General features: G+C 38.7%; 2 protein-coding genes across 9 annotated transcripts in view; one reads left to right on the top strand and one right to left on the bottom strand.

Annotated features, from left to right (window-relative positions):
* Nucleotides 1-5,211: 5,211 nt before the first annotated feature.
* LOC148791704 (uncharacterized) lies at nt 5,212-5,655 on the bottom strand. The gene has a single exon (XM_088888296.1). The coding sequence runs from the start codon at nt 5,653-5,655 to the stop codon at nt 5,212-5,214; it is 444 nt and encodes a 147-aa protein (XP_088744422.1).
* Nucleotides 5,656-11,459: 5,804 nt separating this feature from the next.
* Nucleotides 11,460-20,410, top strand: part of LOC104587840 (D-isomer specific 2-hydroxyacid dehydrogenase family protein) — a 52,378-nt gene continuing 43,427 nt past the window's right edge. For 2 of the 8 annotated variants that reach the window (XM_088887902.1, XM_010245580.3), the window contains exons 1-6: nt 11,460-11,624; nt 12,057-12,206; nt 13,399-13,532; nt 15,161-15,305; nt 15,427-15,554; nt 19,647-19,718. In XM_088887902.1, coding sequence (XP_088744028.1) covers nt 12,068-12,206; nt 13,399-13,532; nt 15,161-15,305; nt 15,427-15,554; nt 19,647-19,718 — 618 coding nt within the window. In that variant the 5' untranslated portion in view covers nt 11,460-11,624; nt 12,057-12,067. Of the gene's footprint in view, nt 11,625-12,036; nt 12,207-12,246; nt 12,568-13,393; nt 13,533-15,160; nt 15,306-15,426; nt 15,555-19,646; nt 19,719-20,410 lie in introns of those variants that run through there. The other 6 variants (XM_088887901.1, XM_088887903.1, XM_010245584.3 and 3 more) reach the window with 6 other exon arrangements.

The following is a 20,410-nucleotide window of genomic DNA, read 5'->3' as shown; positions in this document are numbered from 1 at the left end:
CAATATTTTTATCTTGGCATATGGATTAAACTACAAAAAGCAATTTGGCCCATATAGTAATCTTTGCTGAAATGGGCTAGTCTTACTTTAATTTAACATAAAAGGGATTTTCAAGTATGGGCCGAATTGGACCATGCAATGGGCCATCAAACCCCTAGCCTAATATGATTTTAGGTCACTTAAACCATGATCCAAGGGGCTGTGATCAGGCCCCAAAGAACCATAGATTTGGCCCTACAAGATTGAACCAAAACTAGGTCAGATCGGCCTACGACTTTGTGTCCAAAACATGCATCAATTCACATAGATAACGATCTAAAATTATTAGTTATGATTTACAATCATATCAGCAAATAATTAGAAATAAATGGCTAGGGCTGATAGTGTGATGCTCCAAATCTGATCAGGACAAAAATAGCATCCCTGCGAATCTACAATCTACAATTCGATCTCCATCTGCAATCTTGGTCTTCTCTGCAAGCTCCAGTGATTTCTCTAATGTAAAAAATATAAAAACCATAATTTCTATTGCTTACATCATAAAAACCTAATACATTCCTTTTAAAAAAGAAAAAAATAATTACAGACCACATAATCAAATTAATAAATTCGATGTGCACAAATCTTACCACCATCAAGAGTTCAATATCCATCACACTTTCAGCCCAAGATTTCAACAATCCATAATAGAACAATTTTATAATATATCATCATTGGCCCACTCTGAGAACCGAATTCTCAGAGATTTCTGCTAACTCCTCAAATCAGCGAGACTAGTTCTTGCCGATTTGAGTTTTGGTTCAAATCAGCTAGTGCTCTGATACCAGTGTTGGAAGGGTTAGGATGCATCTATCATATGGATCACCAAACCATGCTAGATGGCTAGGCGAAATTTCAAAAATTTCCTAATCTTTCTAAGAATTGAATTCTTTAGGTTTTGAAAAACTACATTTTTTAGGATCGGTCTTGAATTGAACCAGACTATATTTGAAATCAATCAAAGAGGGAGATGTATACCTGATATGGATACCACAAACACAGATCCCAAGGTCAAAGTTCATGCTCAAATCAGTCCTAAAACCAGCCTCCACTAAAGATCGCGCAGTGTATTCCTAAAGCTGGATCAGCAACACAATTTTCAACAAAACTGCAACCCAACTGCTTGGATCAAACTAGGGAAGTTGAGCCTGTTATCCCTTGAATTTTTCTTGCAAAAATCAGAGGAAAAACTGATTTATATCAGTCCCAAATAGCTGAGGTCGAACTGGGAAAAACTAGGAGACAAAAGAGTGTAGAGAGAACTAAAAATTACAAAAATATGAAGTTGTCTTAGACCGGTCTGCCCCTTCCTCTTTTATAATCTATTATGGTGCTATCTCCTAACCTAATTAGGAGATAATCTAGATCTAAATCAGATCTGGATTCTAAATATACATTATCTTATACAAACAGGTGCTCCATACCCAGATCCAAACCCAGATTTGCCCCATTTAACAATACAACTTACGTTGCCAGTGTCTGCCCCCTCCTCTTTCATAATTTTTCCCATGAATCTCCAAGGTCCAGGGAATAACTGAAAAATTGTCCGAGTTCAGAGTTTCAACCAAATACACACTCCATGTGCTTTGTGTCTAACCTTAGTTTCTGAAACAAGCTACCCCACCTTCTTTGGTAGCACATCAATGTCAGCCTTGTCAGATAAACTCCCTAAGTCTATCCACTAAAAACATTCTAAACTAACACGAGTCTCATAAGTGTCTAGTTTAAAACTACATAGGGTCCCCAAAGTATCTAGACATAGACATTCTGGTATTTGGATCAAGCTAGATGTCAGCATCAGTATGCCCAACCATCTATAGTGAAGTACCATTGAAGACAAGACAATAGTCTTTACTCATCAGCAGGTACTTTAGTATGTGCTTTTCACAGCAATCCAATGCTCGTCCTAGATAAGATTTGTATCTACTTACAACACTAACAGCCTGAGCAATGTCTGGCTGAATATATAACATAGAATATATGATGCTCCCTAAGGTTGATGCATAGGGGACCACTTTCATGTCCTCTATCTCATTAGGCTCTAATGTGACATTCCTTTGGAGGTAGTGACCCCATCCCTGAAAGGAATGAATCCTTTCTTGGAGTTCAGAGTGTTGTATCTATTGATGATCTTGTCAACGTAAGTAGATTGGGATAATCCAATTATCCCCTTCGATTTATCTCTATAGAGTCAAAGTCCCAAGATATAAGAGGTTTCCCCAAGATCTTTCATTGAGAATAATTATAAAACCCATACATTTACCGTAGTCAACATTCCTGCATCATTCGCAATGAGTAGAATGTCATATATATACAGAATCATAAACATAACCTTATCTCCCACTATCTTTCTGTAAATACAGGGTTCATCCAAATTCCGCTCAAAATCAAATTGTTTGATTGTTGAGTCAATTCAAATGTTCCAGCTTTTGGAAGCATGGCCACAAGCAAGAAGGTCTCCTCATAATTGATTCCTTTCTGAGTGTACCTTTTCGCTACAAGCCGAGTTTTATAGGTATCAACCTTTCCATCAGGGCCCTTCTTCCTCTTGTAGATCCACTTGCAACCGATTTCATGGCACCTACCCACTTCAGGGAGTTTAGACTCTGTTGGTTTTCATCGAGTCTATCTTGATTTCATGGCATTTACCCACTTTAGGGAGTCTATGTCCAACATAGCTTCCGTATAAGTCACAAGATCTTCTTCTCTATTTGTAGCTTCCATTAAGTAACTTTCTTGATCTGATTGGACCTAAGTGCAAGTGGGAGGTCTTCATCATCCATCTTGTTGAATATTAGTTCTCCTCCAGATAATCTCTTTTTGACATTTTAAGGGCCTTCATAGGTGTGAGTGAACTTACCCCTCGTTTCTGGCTAATTCAAAATGATTCTTCTGAGTACTAATTCACCCAATTGTATGTCTTGGGGTTGTACCCTTTTGTTGAATGCATGAGCTAATCGAGTTTGGTAGACTTGAGTATGGGTCATAGCTCTCAGCCGTGCTTCATCTAAGAATGCCGACTACTCATAACGTGCTTGGACACTATTTGTCTTTAGAATCTCTAGCTCTAATATCACATGCAATAATGACACTTCAACTTTTGCTAGTAGGACTGCCTCCATGCCATACACCAAAGAATATGGTGTTTCCCCAATTGATGTCTTAATTGACGTGCAGTAAGTCAAAAGAGCATATGGTAACATGTCCTGCCAAGACCTGTAGGTAGATGGCACTTCAACTTCTTCTAATAGGAATGCCTTGAAGGGATGAGAAATCCATCATACGGACGCCCAAAAATTGCGGAATAAGGAGGCGAATTTCAAAAATTTTTCTCTCCCTTCAACTGGGAATCGCATTCCCTATTTTAGAAAATCATATTTCCAATGATCATTCTTGAACCATAAACTGAACCAGATCTGAATCAAAAGGAATAGGAGAGGATTATACCTGATACGGAGAAATGGTATCTCCCAACGAAGGTGTTCACGCCCAAGGAAGGATCCAAAGACTGCTCCCACTGAAGATGGCGCAGTGCAGGATGGAGCAGAATCAGCAGTGTTATTCTCCAAGAACTCTGTCCTTCGCAAGAATCAACAGGATGGCACGTGAACACAGCTTCCTATCAATTCTTTCTCAAAGAACTGATGTCAAGATCGGATCTTGACTTCTCCCACAACTGGAGATCGAACTGGCAAACAGGGCGGCAAGAGAGTATTCGCAAGGTGCAGAATTCTCTCTTCTTTTGATTTCAGCACTGAAAAAAATCTGATTGTGTGTATTAAACGCTACCGCCCCCTCCTTCTTTTGTTAACCTAAAAGATCAGCTCCTAATCCAATTAGGAGCTGCTTATCCAAATCATATTTGGATAAGACCCCTTTTAGGTGATAGGGATAAACCCTTATCTTATCTGTAGATTAGATTATCTTTCTCCTAATCTCATTACGAGGTTTCTAGATCTGAATCACATTCAGATCTAACTCTATGAGTGGATAGGGTCAAGACCCTATCCTATATGCTAATCCATCTCAGAATTCACCCCATTATTAACTAATAAAATAGCCCAGTTCGAAATGGGCTTTAGGCCCATTAATCTTATGTGCTCACTTAACCTTCCTAACTGCTGCTCAATTGGGCTTTCTTGTATGGCATGGGACCCAAGCATTGATCTACACATCAGCCACATGGGTTCGGCCCAGCCTTTGTTACAAGGCCTGGCCGAATACACTGTTAGGGACAGTGCAGCCCTTGAAACCCATCAAATGGTCTCTATGTGCCCAACATTTACCCTAATTGGTCCCTGGGCCAAGTCACCTTGTAACACCCAGGGACTGTGGGCAGATGCAAGATTAGCCCATCATGTATTATCCTCAACAGTCTTACACTTAACCTCTCACCCCATAATGATCATACACTGCCCGACAAGAGAGGACCTTTCCCTCGCCTGCAAGGAACAGTGTTGCACTCTCTACTTATATGGATCCCGGGAATTAAAACCTTTTGCAAACCTTTTAGAAACCATAATATTTATACTTTTATATCTCATAAAATTTACTTTGCAAAACAAATCTCAACGGTTGAAATCGGTTGCTGGCAGTCTTGGTTTTCATTAGTGAGAGTGCATCCCCGATCATTACCTTTGTCCGACAAAGGGGCTGATCTTGTCACTATGATCACCCACTCAGATGAATTCTCGGACTGTCCCAATATACCCAGGTTTTGACCCCCGCTAAGGATCTCACTGATTGGTACATCAAAGACAACCCAATCCGACACCTAGTGCAGTATCATAATCGAGTCTAGGGGTCGGGTGCAATTTTCCAGTTTTGCCCATCAATCTCCAAGGTCCAGGGCAATACTGGAAATCTGGTCCAGTTCATAGATTCAATTAATCCTACACTGTATGTGCCTAGGGTCTCACGCTGGCAGTTGAGACAGGCCACCCCAACTGATTTGGTGGCACCACAGTGTCAGCCTTGTCAGGATAGGTCTCCCCAGACCGACCCACTGGCTGTGAACATTCTAAACTAACACAAGTCTCAATAAGTGTCCAGTTTAAGGGTATTACACAGAAACATACCAAGGGAACATGAATCAAATATGCACTTTTATTCATTTACAATAAACTCATAAAGTACATCATTCTGATTGAAGCTAAGGGCATACAAAACTGTCTAACATGCCTCCATGCCATACACCAAAGAATATGGCGTTGCCCCAATTGATGTCCTGATTGATGTGCAATAAGCCAAAAGAGAATATGGTAGCATGTCCTGCCAAGACTTGTAGGTAAGAGACATCTTCTTCAGAATTATTTCGACGTTCTTGTTTGTAGCCTCTTCTGCTCCATCCATTTTAGGTCGATAAAGGGGTGAACGCAACTGCTTAATCTTGAAATGATTGTAGAGGGCTATGACTTCCTTTCCAATGAAATTTTTTCCATTACCTGAGATGATCTCATAAGATGCTCCATATCTGGCAATGATGTTGCTCTTGATGAATTGAACTATCTTGGTTATTGTTGGGCGAGTTATGGACATTGCTTTTACACACTTGGTGAAATAATCAATATGCCCATTCGGGTGAGGGCCACATATGTCACCATGTACCTCTTCCATCTTTCTTTGTGCTTATTCTTCTTCTAAACATCTCAACCAAGGTAAATCTGGAGACTTTCGATATAATATCCCTCTTGCTATGATGAAATGCCTTGCTAGCCTGGTTATAGTTCTTCTCACATTGGGATATGCCCCTTCTGAAAATTCTTGGTGCTCCAAGAAATTTTTGATATCATAGAACCATGGTTTACCATCTGACTATTCATATTCTGTTATGATTTCTATTATGCTACTCATGTAGGCAGGTTCACTATCCCAACTTAAATCAATTGGTTCTATTGCCATGTTGGGAGGTAAACGCATGGCTGATCCAAGGGAGGCTAAAGCATCCGCAAAGTGGTTGTCTTTTCTAGGTAGGTAATTGAAGGTGATGCACTTAAACATTTTTATCAACTTCTTGAAACAATTATGATACAATGTGTAAGTAAGGTGTCGTTAGGCTATGTGGGAGTGGTCTCCTTGAAAGACAAAGGAATACCGAAAGCAAGGAATCAATTGGGAGATTAGGGCAAAGGGGGAGTGATGAAATGACCAGGTAGGATGAGTAGGGAATCTCATGCTACGCCCACAATAGGGTGCTCGATTCCCCATAAAGCACTTCTGGTCATCGTCTTTAGGAACTAAGGTGCCGATGCAGAACGACATTGAGTGACGAACAACTTGGGTATACGACCTCCATACAAATCCCTCAAGGGAGGCCAACTTCAAATCAATTTCAATTACTTTGAACTGCTTATGCCTGCTGGCGCGGAGACAACGCTTTCCTCTACAAACATCAATTACCTACTCCTTAGCCTCATTCCCTTCCACAGTCACAACGGTAACATGCATTAGAGAGAGTGGATGGGGTGTGACACTGGGGTCAAAATGCTTACACAAAAACATTCACAAGAAAGGCGCAAAGATATAGTTGATCCGCCTCATCTAGCTCAGATCCATCATCTGTTGGATAGTGTTGTCCATCTTCTCGTACAAATAACCCAAAACATGGAAGCCAAGGGGAGCTAGTGGTCACTGGCGGCAAGGATGGCAAGAGGAATCAACACTGCGTGTAGACCGTAATTGGGTAGCCCGGGGAAGAGAAAACAGGACGCAATGTACAAAATGAATGCGGCAAGGTTGCACTAGCTATCTACCCCCCGCACCATCACATCCCTCCTGTCGTGGGACTTGAACCAGTATTCCATCCACACCTCAAGTGGCATCTTTCCCCGGTCAGTTGACTGATCTACCAGGGCTTTGAATGTCATGATCTCACCAAAGAGCTCCTCATAGAGCTCCCTCAGGTCAGCAGGGATGGACTCAGGGTGCTGGAGATGTTGGGCAGACACAAACCCACCAATGGGCAATGCCAGCAAGGTAACGACATCCTCGATGGTGACAATGAACTCACCGAACACACCTATGAATGTGTGTCTATGACAGCACCAATGCTCCAAGAGTGGTTTCACGTACTTCACCCCCTCCTTGCCAGGAAGATTCATATAGCAATCCATGAAGCAAGAAGACCAGCATCTTGCAGCATCCGACAGTACCTCGGATTCTCCAATATGTATTGTGCCCAAGCAGAATAGCTATTAGGTGACTTTGAGCTATCAGTCCTAGGCTCCTGACATTTGAATGAAATTGATAAATCTGGTTGGACACAGAGACACATTAGTTTGGAGCCATCAACGGCATTGAACACACCGCCTTCACCCCTGGCCATCGGCATTGGAGGCCAAAAACCCCTTCCTCCATCAACCACCATGGCCGCTTCCCACTATGACATCATCTTTGTTGTATCAACTTTATTGACAAAATCAACAAAGGGGCACTCAAACTTTTCTAGAAAGGAGCAATGATCAACAGACAAAATCATAGTTAAGAGACAGGAAAAAGTTGTGTAGAATGGATTGCATGATATGCAAAGAAGACACAGAAAGCAAATAAGCCGAAGATGACAAGAACATGAAGTAGAGAGTCGAATGGGTGTGCTGCCCTTTTAAAGAACACTCTTACATGTCAGGAATGACTAGGGGTGGATTCGAGCCAAGCCGAGCAGAATAGTACGAGGTTCAAGCTCAGCTTGCCAATGTTGTACAAGGCTCAAGCTCGAGCTCGAGCTCGAGTCAAAAACTCATAAGCTTGAGCTCGGTTCAGCTCGAGCTCGATTTCAAAAAAATGTTTTATAAAAATAAAAAATTATATAAAAAATATTTTTATTTGATATTTAAAAAATTAAGAATTATAATGTTTTTATTATATATATTATTTTCTATAATATATATATATATATTCGAGCTCGGCTAGCGAGCCTCACGAGTCGAGCTCTATTAGGCTCGAGCTCGACTCATTTATTAATCGATCCTATAAATTGGGCTCACGCTCGGCTTGAAGCTTGGTTGAAACCAAGCCAAGCTCAAGCAGCTCGTGAATAGCTCGACTCATGGCCACCCCTAGGAATGACAAACGACGTCGGGGAAGATGAATAGGCATGATTGCAGTCCTTCAGCCGACACTTAATGAGAAAGTAAGATAGAGAAATTTATAAATGTACCCTGTAAAGAGCAGGACAAAACGACACATTAATTTAAAAGAAGCGCCACATCAGCAACCACCATCTTAAAAAGTCACATTTCATGTCCAGGCCACACGTGCGAACGGGATCGCATTTAAGAGGATACGACGTTTAAGAAAATCGCTAATGATGACTGCCACATCATCGATACCCAATATCTTCCCCACCCCTCAATGATAACCAAATGTGAATGGTCACCCAGTCTACAACTATCAACCAACATTGTATCCACAATAGACACTACTTTGACACGCACAAGGGGCTGAATGCCCACACTTCAACAAACCTCTATTTGTCTTCTGACAATTTCCTTCCTGCCAATGGGTAGGGGGATGAAACTCACAATGAAAACTAATCGAGAATAAACACCCATCTTTTGCCCAAGGCCATTAGCAGGCTAGACACATGACTGCCTGATTGATTGACTCCTAGTTTGTCATTAGGCAGGGGCTAACAAGAATCTAAGTGAATTATTAAAATAGGGTCGATCTCCAGACCCAACGCACAAAAACCAACACACACCGCCAACTTCTTCTTGCATCGATTTCATCTTGTCCTCAGGGCAAATCTAAAGGCAAAATGCTTATTGATAAGATTCCACTTACCGATAAGCACGGGGGCTAATGTAGGTACATAGTGCTCGCTCAGTCCATCAAAATACAGAAGGTACTAAATCGATACCATATAGACGCTTGCGATGAGTCCATAACTCATCGATTATCTACAATGAGCTTATAACTCATCGAACGTCTATGATGAATTTTATACGCATATGGTTTTGTGATAAACCTTGGATACACGTAGTTCTGCGATGAACATCTGAGGTGCGTGATCTTGCTATGAACCCAAAACCATTACAGAAATGCGGGTCGCTGTGAATTGAAGTTAAATATCAGCTACACGTGCAACTTTAAGTTATGCATGTGATAAGGCGCCGCCGCGTAGGTATAGTAATAGAATGTGCCCACTATACAATGACGTCACCAGTGCTACGTCGGTTAAGTAGGTCACGAAAGGAAGTAGAACACGTGGATTATGAGAATCCTCGGACGAAAGGAAAGTCAGTCCTTGAGAGATCTCATAAGACATGTGGCAAAACCCTAGCAATGCTCCTTAATGTCTGACATTGAATCTAATATTCCCTTTCCTAATGGGAATCAAGCACTTTTGGCTCCTTCCTTTCAGGACCTCGGGATCCTCCTCATAATGAAACTATTTATTCGATCATTGATTCACTCAATCATTAAATTCTCTGCTGATCCTACCCGACCATCTCGTCACTCCCCTTTGCCCTAATCTCCTAGTTGATTCCCTACCTCTGGTCTTCCTTTATCTTTCAAGGAGGCCACCCCTACACATCCTAACCACACCTTACTTAAACTTTTATTATAGAATAATTTTTTATTGGACTATCTATTAGCTCTTCTTTCCCTATTTTTATTACTTCTAAAGGAGGATGCACTGATTCTAGAATTCTATGCTTTTGAAAGTTTATTTGTTACACATAACTCTAGTTCTTCTTCTAGGGGTTTTATATTTTTAAATTGTTTTCGTTATATAAACCAATTCCAAAAAGGAATATTTTCCTTAGCTTCTATCATATATTCGTACCAGAGTTCTCTACTACGATATCTCTCTAATTTAGAGAAATTTTCAATGAACCATTTCTTTCTTATTGGTTTGGAATTAAAGTCTAACCTAATAAGGTCTTTACCTATTTGGAATTCTTCCTTGACTTCTGAAAGATTAACTTCAAAGGGGACTTGATTATGGGTTGTGTGATGAGCTGATGATGATGCATCAAAAATTGGTGTTTCATATGTGGCATATATTATACCTGGAGGGGGTGAGGTAATTCTATTAGATTTACCAATCTTCCTAGAATAAGAATATATCACTTCTAATGGTTCTGTATATGAAGGTCTTGATGAAGTTGAGGCTCTTCTAAACCATAACTCTACATATCCATCTCGCTGATTGAACACTGAAGCTAATTCAATGGATTTAACGGGTTTGGAATGCTTGGCATTGGCTATTAGCCACCTGTCTCGTAATTTTACATCTTTCCACATAATTTGTCTAGGGATGGTGACGTTATTTCTAGCATTTGTTTGGAACAAAGTTGTCATTCCTCTTGTCCCTGTTATCCTAGTATTAGGACAAATGGTATTCATGATCTTAAAGTAAATTTTATAAACTAATGCCACATTTTCTGATCTTGATTTCATTTCGAAACCCTCGATTTGCAGCCTTAAGGTTAAGGCTTCCTATATCCCTGGGTCCGTTAGAGACACTATGAAATCAGGGAAGGCATTGAAATATATGGGTCCTTGACTAAGGTTACCCTCAATTACTCCTATTAAGGAATTGCTGAATTTATTATGTCTAGAATCTCTTAGACATGCCAAAGTAGCTGTTTGAAGTCCTAATCGGGTCAAAGGTTTGATGGCTACTTGTACTAGGCCAAAATGGATGAAATGGCATTTAGCTTTTCTCTTATAGGTCTCTATTGTTTTTCGGTCTATATAATATTGAAGTTTGTTTATAGACTGAAAACTCTCTTTTTATAGATCTCCAAAAGTACTATCTTGGGTATGGTCTAATTTTGAAGGGATTTTTCTATATTGCTAAAGTTTATCTCTTCCATATTTTTTATGGACAAGTACTTGGTTAAGGAAGAACTAGTGCTACGTTCTTTAGAACATTCGCTGCTATTTAAATATTTTTTCATTGTGTGATGGAATTTATTAGTATTTCAATATTATTTTAGTTTTTTATAATTCGTTTTTATTAATGATTAAATATTTTATTAATATTAATTGTTAACTTTTATATTCTTTATTAATTATTAATTATTTTATTTTTTTATGAAATTATTTTGATAACTATTAAATATTTTGTTTCATTGTGCCGTGGAATTTATTTTAAAATTTTATTTATATTAGTTATTAAATATTTCATTTTTATTAATTATTAAATTTCATCATTATTTTACTAACTATTAAATATTTTTTCATTGCTTTATGGAATTAGCGAATATTTTCAATATTATTTTAATTTTTTATAATTTATTTTGTATTTTTTACTATTGTAATTTGTATTAATTATTAAATATGTATCTTTATTAATTTTTAATTTTTGTTATGTTACTTTTTAATATTATTTTATTAATTATTAATATCTTCATTATATTATAGAATTTATTAATATCTTCAATCTTATTTTAATGTTTTAGACGGGAAAATCTATGGAAAGATATCTTTTGCATATCATAGTCGAACTGATACACTGCGTCACTGCCAAAGGCCGAGAAGGTATGTGGGGGCTTGAGAGTTGATAAAAGTCTGATCGGTGTGATCTGAGAACCAGCGGGGATCGAGGGAACCAACGCACATTAATCCAATCGAAGGTTGGGGGACAAAGCATTTATTTTCGTTTTCTTCTTCTTCTCCATGTTTTTCTTCTTTCTCCATAATGCTCTTTCTTCTCTATCCTGAGAACGAAGAACCAATTAATCTGCCGCTCTTTTTTTTATTAAAAAAAAACTGCGTCTCCCACTTTTTTTTTCTCTCTCTCCTTTTGTTGTTGTTGTTATTGCTTCTTCTTTCCCACCCTAGGGTTTACTTTGTTTTCTCCCCCACCGGCCGACTGGACAGTTGACGCCGGTGTCTGCATTTCTTACCCTTCTTGTTCTTTCTTTCAGTTTTCCTTCTCCTGGTCTTATTTTTTTTCGTTTCTTCGCCCTTCCTTCCGTCTCTTCTTATCTGTTTTTTTGCCTTTTCTTCTTTATTTCAAATTGACCAAACGCTAAGTCTGGCTAGGTACCGAAACTTTGAATCAGGTCATTCAAGGATGAGGAAAGGGCACATTCAGCTCGTTCTCAGGTCGTCTAAAGCCATTAGTAGCATTGGTTCTGCTACCCAGCTCGAACGACGCTCTCCTTTTATCACCACCATCGTTCCTAACTTGCTCTGTTGTCGCCGGTGGACAGGTGTGATACCCATCTTGGTTCGTTTTTTCCTTCATTGATGCCGTTTTCAACATCTTAGAATACTGCCCTCACGGAACATTCTCCTCCCTATTTCCCCTCTCTTACTTACCCCGTATACTCTCTCAATCCTTTCCTCTGACCACGGCCTCCAGCGCTCTCTTTCTGCTCCTTCGGTCCTTCTATTAACATCATAACAGACTGCTGTAACACTCCATTCGTATTCTATCTGCCAGCTGACTGATTGACCTTGAATGCAAAATCGGGGAAGATGACTCTTCCCCCGAGAGTCAATCGGTCTTCCTTCTTTTACTACCATCCGCTTTTGTTTATGATTAGTATTACTTATTTTGGTTCGTGAAATGTAAGCGTAAGCAATTGTGCAGTTTATTTTGTTTTCATTTTTATTCCATCTAAATGGTTAGAATACATCAATATGATTAATCTCTGATGCTTTATTGTCCAATTCCCATCATTAAGGTCAATCGAATTGATATTGCTTTAGTCTAGTGTTCAGAATTGTTGATGTCAATGAATATGGATAATTCTTGATTGTTCTTTTCTTGTTTAGTATAATCACTTTAATTTGTTTGTGGTGTTGAATACCTATCAAAATGATAAATTCTTGTTTATGATGCATCTTTTTTCTTTTCTCTTAATGAAATTTTATTTTTATTTTACTAGCAAAACAATCTTGGTTTTGTTTTGTCTAATTGATAGCAAAAAATGGTGGAAATTAGTTGATAGGAATACTGTTCATTACTCATCTTCGGTGTTGTTAGATAATTTTGATTCTATAATTCTCTTTTTAGATAATGTTTATATGAATGTAAGTAGTAGGAAAACAATGTTAGCAACACTTTGATTTTTTTGGAATCAGAGCTATGAACACTGAGCTGGCTGTTCTGGTTAAGGTGGAAACATTGTAAAGTCCTGTTTTCCATTCTGTGGTCTACTGCCTGGTGAACTCTTTGTTGGGCATTGCAATAGAAATGTCATTGTTTCCTTACCACTTACTACCTTGGTTACCTATTTTTTTTTTCATTTTTTTTTTGTTAAAAAGATACTCAAATGTGATACCAGAGATGAGAATTCATGTAGCTACAATCTAGCTATTTGTTTAAGTGTACTAAACTCTGTATTCAAAAGAAAAAATGAATGTATATTATTAAAACATTTAGATTATCCAGTGCAGATTTCTCAAGGAAGGTTGAGAAAATGGTTGAGAACAATGATAGCCAAGTGACCCGTGTGCTCTTTTGTGGACCTCAATTCCCAGCATCTCATAAATACACGAGGGAATATTTGCAAAATTATCCATTTATACAGGTATTCTTAAATGCATATTTTCCATTGTCTTTCATCTGATAAGACTGATATAGATTTATATCTGAGCTATATCCTTTTTAGGACTTAGACTTAAATGTCTATATATCAAACTTTCCGTGTCAGTTTTGTTTTGTTTTCTTTGTTTGATGGAATTCTTAGGCATTTTCTCTTTTTAGTCATGTTTGTGGATGATGTATATTAACTTGTGTAAATGAATTTTGTTATCAAAGTCTTGGGCTTACTTTTGTAATACTGCATATAATTAAACAAAGACTCAACTTAACTGCCCAGTATTTTTGTAATAGTGTTCTCTATTCTGTGCCATATCCATTGTTAAATTAAGAAGGCCAATAACCAGTGTTGGATCAGCTATTTGGGGTCATGAGGGGGACAGACTGGATATGGCGTTAACCTTTGGCATTTTTTTTTGCTTTCTCAGACTTAAACCCGCGCTCTCATGCTTGCCAGTCTGAGATTTTTCCATTGCAGCAAGTAATGCTCCCCATATCTGTTGTTAAATTATGAACCTTTAATCATTTCTCTCAACTTCGACCCCTGTCCTTTTTGGTTCACCCTTCTCTCTTCTAGACCATTCAACTTGTAAGTGAAAGAATGGTAGGATCCATCTAATGGACGCCAAGAAGGTTGCGGAATGGGTGGGCGAATTTCAAAAATTTTCCTACCTTCTTCCAACTGGGAATCATATTCCCTAAATTTAGAATACAATATTCAAGAATCCTACTTGAACCATAATCGAACCAGATCTGAACCAAAAAGAAAAATGGAGGAATATACCTGATCCGGAGAAGCAGTATCTCCCAAAGTTGGTGTTCACGCCCAAAGAAGAGACCAAGATCCGCTCCTGCTGAAGATGACACAGCTGTGGGTGGAACGGAACCAGCAGAGTGCATCCTACGCACTGGATCCTTCGCAAGAATCCTCTGGAAACTCTGATATATCATTGATAAATCTCAAGGGAGGTTGCACCTCGTGCCTCTCCTTGGGGTGCTTGTAACATTTCTGATATATCATTGATAAATCTCTTTTCAATTATCAAATTTTTTTTTGAGCATAATGGCTTTAACTGAACTGAGATTTACATTGAAATTTATACTGTAAACCTTTAAAAACTTGTTCTAAATGTAAATTTATGCCTTGTCAGCTATATGTGTCCAAAAATATTATTTGAGCATAATGGCTTTAACTGAACTGAGATTTCCGCTGAAATTTATACTGTAAATCTTTACACAATTATTCTTTTCTCCACAAATCTTTTCAGTTAAAATGGTAGTTATTCTCTTATTTGATCTGGTTACCTATTTGGCTTTATAACCCTAGTTTAAACTGATCATCTGAGGGCTGCTTCTATTGCTGGCTGGTTTTGCTTGTTATAAATCTTGTGTCTCATTTTTTATCTCAATCTCCTTTAGAGCTTAGAGCTTAGATATTGGTTATCTTGTTGAATTTCCTTTGTTTCCTCTTTTGAGTTGAATTTTCAGAGTTTGCTTGCTTTAGATTTTTTCCTTTAACTAAGGCCTACTCTTTTCCATAAAATGATCTGTTGAGTGATTGTATCTTCAACTTTTTTTTTTTTTCTGATAGGCTAATTGTATCTTCAATTTCTGTAGGTCGATGATGTCCCCCTTGATGATGTGCCCTCTGTCATTGGCAACTATGATATTTGTGTTCCGAAAATGAAGAAACTGGATTCCAAAGTTATTGATTGTGCAATTCGTTTGAAGTTGATAGTTCAGTTTGGTGTTGGATTGGAAGGTCATTTCATTGCTCACTAAACTAGGAAAAATTAGGAGCTTTTTAAAATATTATTTTTGTCCAACTCGAATTGATTTATTGTCATAAACTCATTCTTCGCTGTAATATGTATATTTTACAGGTGTTGATGTTGATGCTGCTACAAGATATGGAATCAAAGTTGCTAGAATTCCTGGGAATGTAACTGGAAATGCAGCATCATGTGCAGAAATGGCCATATACCTGATACTGAGCCTTCTCAGGAAGCAGGTACGTTCATTCCCATAATCTTGAAATTACATAATTTCCTAGTTTATGTACTGATAAAAAAAACCCTAGTTTATGAAAGCATCAAAAGTTGTAATTGTAGTCTATTACATGCCAAATTAGCTATATTCTCTCATAGTTCTCATACTGGTCAGCTTAGGGTGTCTACAACAACAAGGAAGATGATGACTCAAAAGGTAATTCTAGCAACTGGAGAGAAAGTTTGAGTGATGTAGGACCAACCCAATGCCAATCCTTAGAGAATGTGAAATAACCTTCTCAATCAAAAACTTATGACTGTTGATGAATGCAGTGGTTTCTTGAAGGAATGATAAAGAAAATAAAGAGAGAAAGAAAGGAGAGAATACACGGAATCACAATCACTCAGGAGGTGCCTAGAATCACTTACTATAATTAGTGTAAGATCAAGAAAACTCAATAAACTTCATTGATCTCTGTGTAAAACATCCATACATATATCTGTGGTGAGGTCTTCTTTCTAGAATAAGTCTTTAAGGGTGCTGATTGATTCCTATCATCTTTTTTTTTTTTTTTTTTTTAAAGAGTATGAAGAAAAATTTATTAAAAAGAAAAGATAGGTACAAACTTATTGGGTGTTAAAGGTAACACCTGACCAACAAGACTCTAGGAAAACACGTTACAACAGGTTGGGAACTCAAGAACACCCCAAAAAATTTCTACTAGATCTACATTGTTAAACTGCTCAAATTCTAGGAGAATCGAGACCCTGCTCGAAACAAGCTTTCCAACTAAGGCTACCACAAGTTCAATGCCTTTTGATTTGTCCTGGAACAATCTTTTATTTCTTTCCTTCCATAAAGCTAAAAGGGATGCAGCTCCTCCTCCTTCAGGCCCGGACATTCCAGGAAACAACTTCATTTTACTCCCGCTACTTCCGACCTCCCCCAACCTTCCGTCCCCTTACTCTTCCTCTGCAAAGTAACTTTCCTCACCCTCTTCCTTGTCCCAGATTTTTTTCTATCTGCTTTTCTCTCTTTTTTTAATTTTTTCTTCTCTTTTAATCTTATCAAAACGCTTGAAAGCAATTCTTGCAAATCCCTCCTCTCCCCTCCCCAAAAATGAAGGCCTAGCTATTTCCCAATCGCCACATCCCTTTATTATCATCTCTCCCTGGCTTGATAACTTGGCCTTGACCAGTTAAAAGCATGGTGTCTTTCATAAAGATCTGGGTTGAGATGATGAAAGTCTTGAGCAGTGATCCAAGAACAGTCAAACATAGGCTTGCATTTCCACTTGACAAGGAATTTCTGATACCCTCCTATAGCAGTAGGGCTTTGTCTGTGGAGTTGGATTTCTGATACCCTCCTGTAACAGTAGGAATTTCTGATACCCTAATGAGTGCGTGGAGGATATGAGAAGATCTAAAAGAAAAGGCTTTGTTTGTAAGTTGGATCTAGAGAAGGCCTATGATTTGGTGGACTGGCATTTTTTGGTACAAGTATTGAGAAATTGTGGATTTGGGAATAAGTGGTGTAGTTAGAATTTTGGATGTATTAGTTCCTGCCATTACTCTGTCTTGGTTAATGGAGTGGTGAAGGACTTCTTCTCAGCCTATAGAGGTATCAGGCAAGGGGACCCTCTATCACCTTTCCTCTTCACTCTAATAGCAAAGGTGCTTAGTAGAATGATCTCAAAGGCTGATAGAGAAGATGTGATTAAAGGGTGGAGAATAGGGAGGGATGGGATTCGGTCACTCATCTCCAATTTGCAGATGATATTCTGATTTTCTGTGACGGGGATGATATTGAGAGAGTGAGAACTCTCAAGGACTTGGTTAGAAGCTTTGAGAGATTGTCAAATTTGAGTGTCAACTTCGAAAAGAGTTGTGTAGTTGGTGTTAACTTGGAGGATAGGGAGGTGGAGTTTATGGCAAGAAGCTTAGGATGTTCTATCTCGTCCTGGCCTATCTTACTTGGGGCTTCCGCTAGGGGCAAACCCTAGGGAGAGTAGCTTTTGGTGTCCAGTGGTAGAGAAGTTCCAAAAGAAGTTAACATTGTGGTAGAGAGGTTCCAAAAGAAGTTAGCTTTTGGTGTCCACTTGTTAACTTACCAACCTATTTCCTGTCCGTGTTTAGGATACCACCTAGGGATGCTAAGAAGCTAGAGAAGTTGATGAGAGATTTTCTTTGGGAGTCGGGGGAGAGTAAAAAGGATCACTTGATAAAATGGGAGGTGGTATGCCAAAATAAAGAGGAAGAGGGATTGGGGTTAGGGAATTTGATTAAAAAAATAAAGCGTTGTTGGGGAAGTGGCTGTGGAGGTGGATAGTGGAGAGAAAGAGACTTTGGCATGAGGTGGTGGGTAGTATTCATGGTCGCTCAGAAAGGATGCTAGGGTATCATGGCGGGCAACCTTGGCAACACCTTGGAAAGCTATTCATGGCATTCTTCCTCGGTTTCTCATTTTTGTTAGGTATGGTGTTTGCAATGGTAACTCAGTCCTATTTTGGGAGGATACTTGGGTGGGAGAGGCTCCATTGAAGGACCTTTTCCCTTCTTTGTTCTCTGTTTCAAGGTATAAAAAGCATTTTGTGTCAAAGTTTTTTTCCATTATGAACGATCCATTAACACCAAATTGGGACTTTGGGTTTCGTAGAGGTTTAAGGGAAGAGGAAATTGTGTCTCTCACAAATCTGCTAAGTCTACTTGATATAGTATGTTTGGACCCTTCTGAACCTGATAATCGGATTTGGACACCTCGGCAGAGTGGATCCTTTTCATGCGCTTCTTTCTTTAAATCCATTACTTAGTCTACCCCCAACCAGCCTTTCCCTTTTAAGGAAATTTGGTGCAGGCCTGGCCCCCCCTAAGGTTATGGCCTTTTGTTGGGAAGTGTATTATGGGAAAATAAACACCTTTGACATTCTACAAAAGAGAAGACCTTTTCTCTGTCTCTCACCTTCCTGGTGTATTCTTTGCAGGTCACATGGTGAGGACTGTAACCATATACTAATATCTTGTTCATTTACTGCAGAGTTATGGGAGTGACTCTTCTCATTGTTTGGGTGCAGGTTGGTTAGGCCAGCAGATGCAAGTTTGTTTTTTGATCCTGCTTTCTTCCCTTGGTAGCACAGAAGAGGAAGAATTATGTGGAGGTGTGCAAGAGCAGCGCTGATCTGGTCCGTGTGGGAAGAAAGGAATGCAAGAATTTTTCAAGAGAAGGAGAGAAGCCCAAAAGAGATAAAAGACCGGATGAAAGGCCACCACCTATCTTCCTTATATCTCCTCTTGTTAACAGATTCACACAGATCAAAAGAAGTGTATAACCCATTTAAAACAGAGTTCAACATCAGTCTGCCACTATGGTGACTATCTAATCACCAAGAAACAAGGTCCAAAGACCAGAAATGGTTCAGTTACTCACTTGTACCCTGGAGCAATCTCTTCCAATCCAAAAAATGCACCTCCACATTCATACACCAGTGTGGCAGGTCCAAAAACACCAAACCAGAGCAGCACCTGTTCTCCAATTAGGGATACCCCTTTTAAGGGTTGAGATAGAACAGTAGATGGTTCAAAAGAAGCCCTTTTTATCTAGTTTCATCATTTGAGCAGAGGAAGAACCACTTCTACCTATTACGTCTCCATCAACACTTGAGGCTGAACCCTAAATGAATTATTCTTTGGCACTACAACCAAAGAAAGAATAGAAAATAGAGAGTTTCGCCTCACCAGATCAGTCTTAGGCCAGAATTGAAAACTGATCCTCCTTTTAAGTCTTGACAGAAGATATGAGAGATTAATATCTATATTTCTATCTATAGAAAATATAGAGACTTTTATAGGCATTAACTCATTAAAAACTGATTAACCTGACATTTAAATCTATAAAAGTCTCTTAATTTTCTACTACTATTAACTCATTAAAAACTGACCCAATTAACCTACCATCTAAACTACAAACACTTTGCGGGAGAGAGGGTCCATTGGGCAAGCTTTGCCTTAATTGTACCCGTAGCTCCTGGTTTGTTATAGGGTAATTGCATAATAACATAATTTTCTTTCTATGTTATTTTTGATCTGATTACCTTTTCTGTTTTGTGGTACTATTGTAGAAGGAGATGCAAATTGCTGTAGACCAGAAAAGGTTAGGAGAACCAATTGGAGAAACCCTATTTGGGAAAACTGTGAGTTTCTCTTTCTCTGGTTGCTACCATGATGCATTTTCATATTTAATCTGTTTTGATCATCTTGGTTCATTGTTCTTATGTATCTTATTTTGTGACATCATGGAATTGTTTGCAATATAATCAAATTCCTGAAAAATTAACTTCTATACTTACAGTGTGATCCAGCAAATTAGCAAGATGTTCAATGTTTTAACTAAAATGTCAAAATTCACTAAAGTACTTAAAGATACCCTGTAGTTTCCAACACTGCTTAAATATGCATTGTTAAAGCATTCAACCTTAAGATTTACGGAAAACAAATAAAGGGTGAAAAAGGCCTTTCACTGTTCATTAAATTTTCAAAACATGCCCTTGTTGTGTGTCTAAAGAGGTAGATCGGGAGTGAGAAAGAAAGGGGGAGAATGGATGTCAGCTTCCCTCTGTTAATGGGGTTCTGCCCTCAACTCCCTGAAATGAGAGAAGAGAGAAGTACTTGGGCACCTTCAAAGAAGGCACTACATCCGCAAGGAGCTACCATTATTTTCTGTTCTTTAACAGATTGATGATTGAAAGACAATAACCCATTTCTGCCACAGAAACTTGAAGCACATTTAATTGCCAAAAGCAGAGCAAGAGCTTCCGAAGATTGAGCATCTGCAAATAGACGACCTGAAACAGCTACCTGTAGAATTCCATCATACCCCGTTGTC

The sequence above is a fragment of the Nelumbo nucifera genome, chromosome 5, assembly GCF_055504915.1.
Source record: "Nelumbo nucifera cultivar China Antique chromosome 5, China Antique-T2T, whole genome shotgun sequence".
Lineage (NCBI taxonomy): Eukaryota > Viridiplantae > Streptophyta > Magnoliopsida > Proteales > Nelumbonaceae > Nelumbo > Nelumbo nucifera.
This window is presented reverse-complemented; position numbering and strand designations above follow the sequence as displayed.

Excerpts from the sequence above, each read along its gene's own strand:
- LOC148791704 (XM_088888296.1), bottom strand. The coding sequence starts at position 5,655 with ATGGAAGAGGTACATGGTGACATATGTGGCCCTCACCCGAATGGGCAT.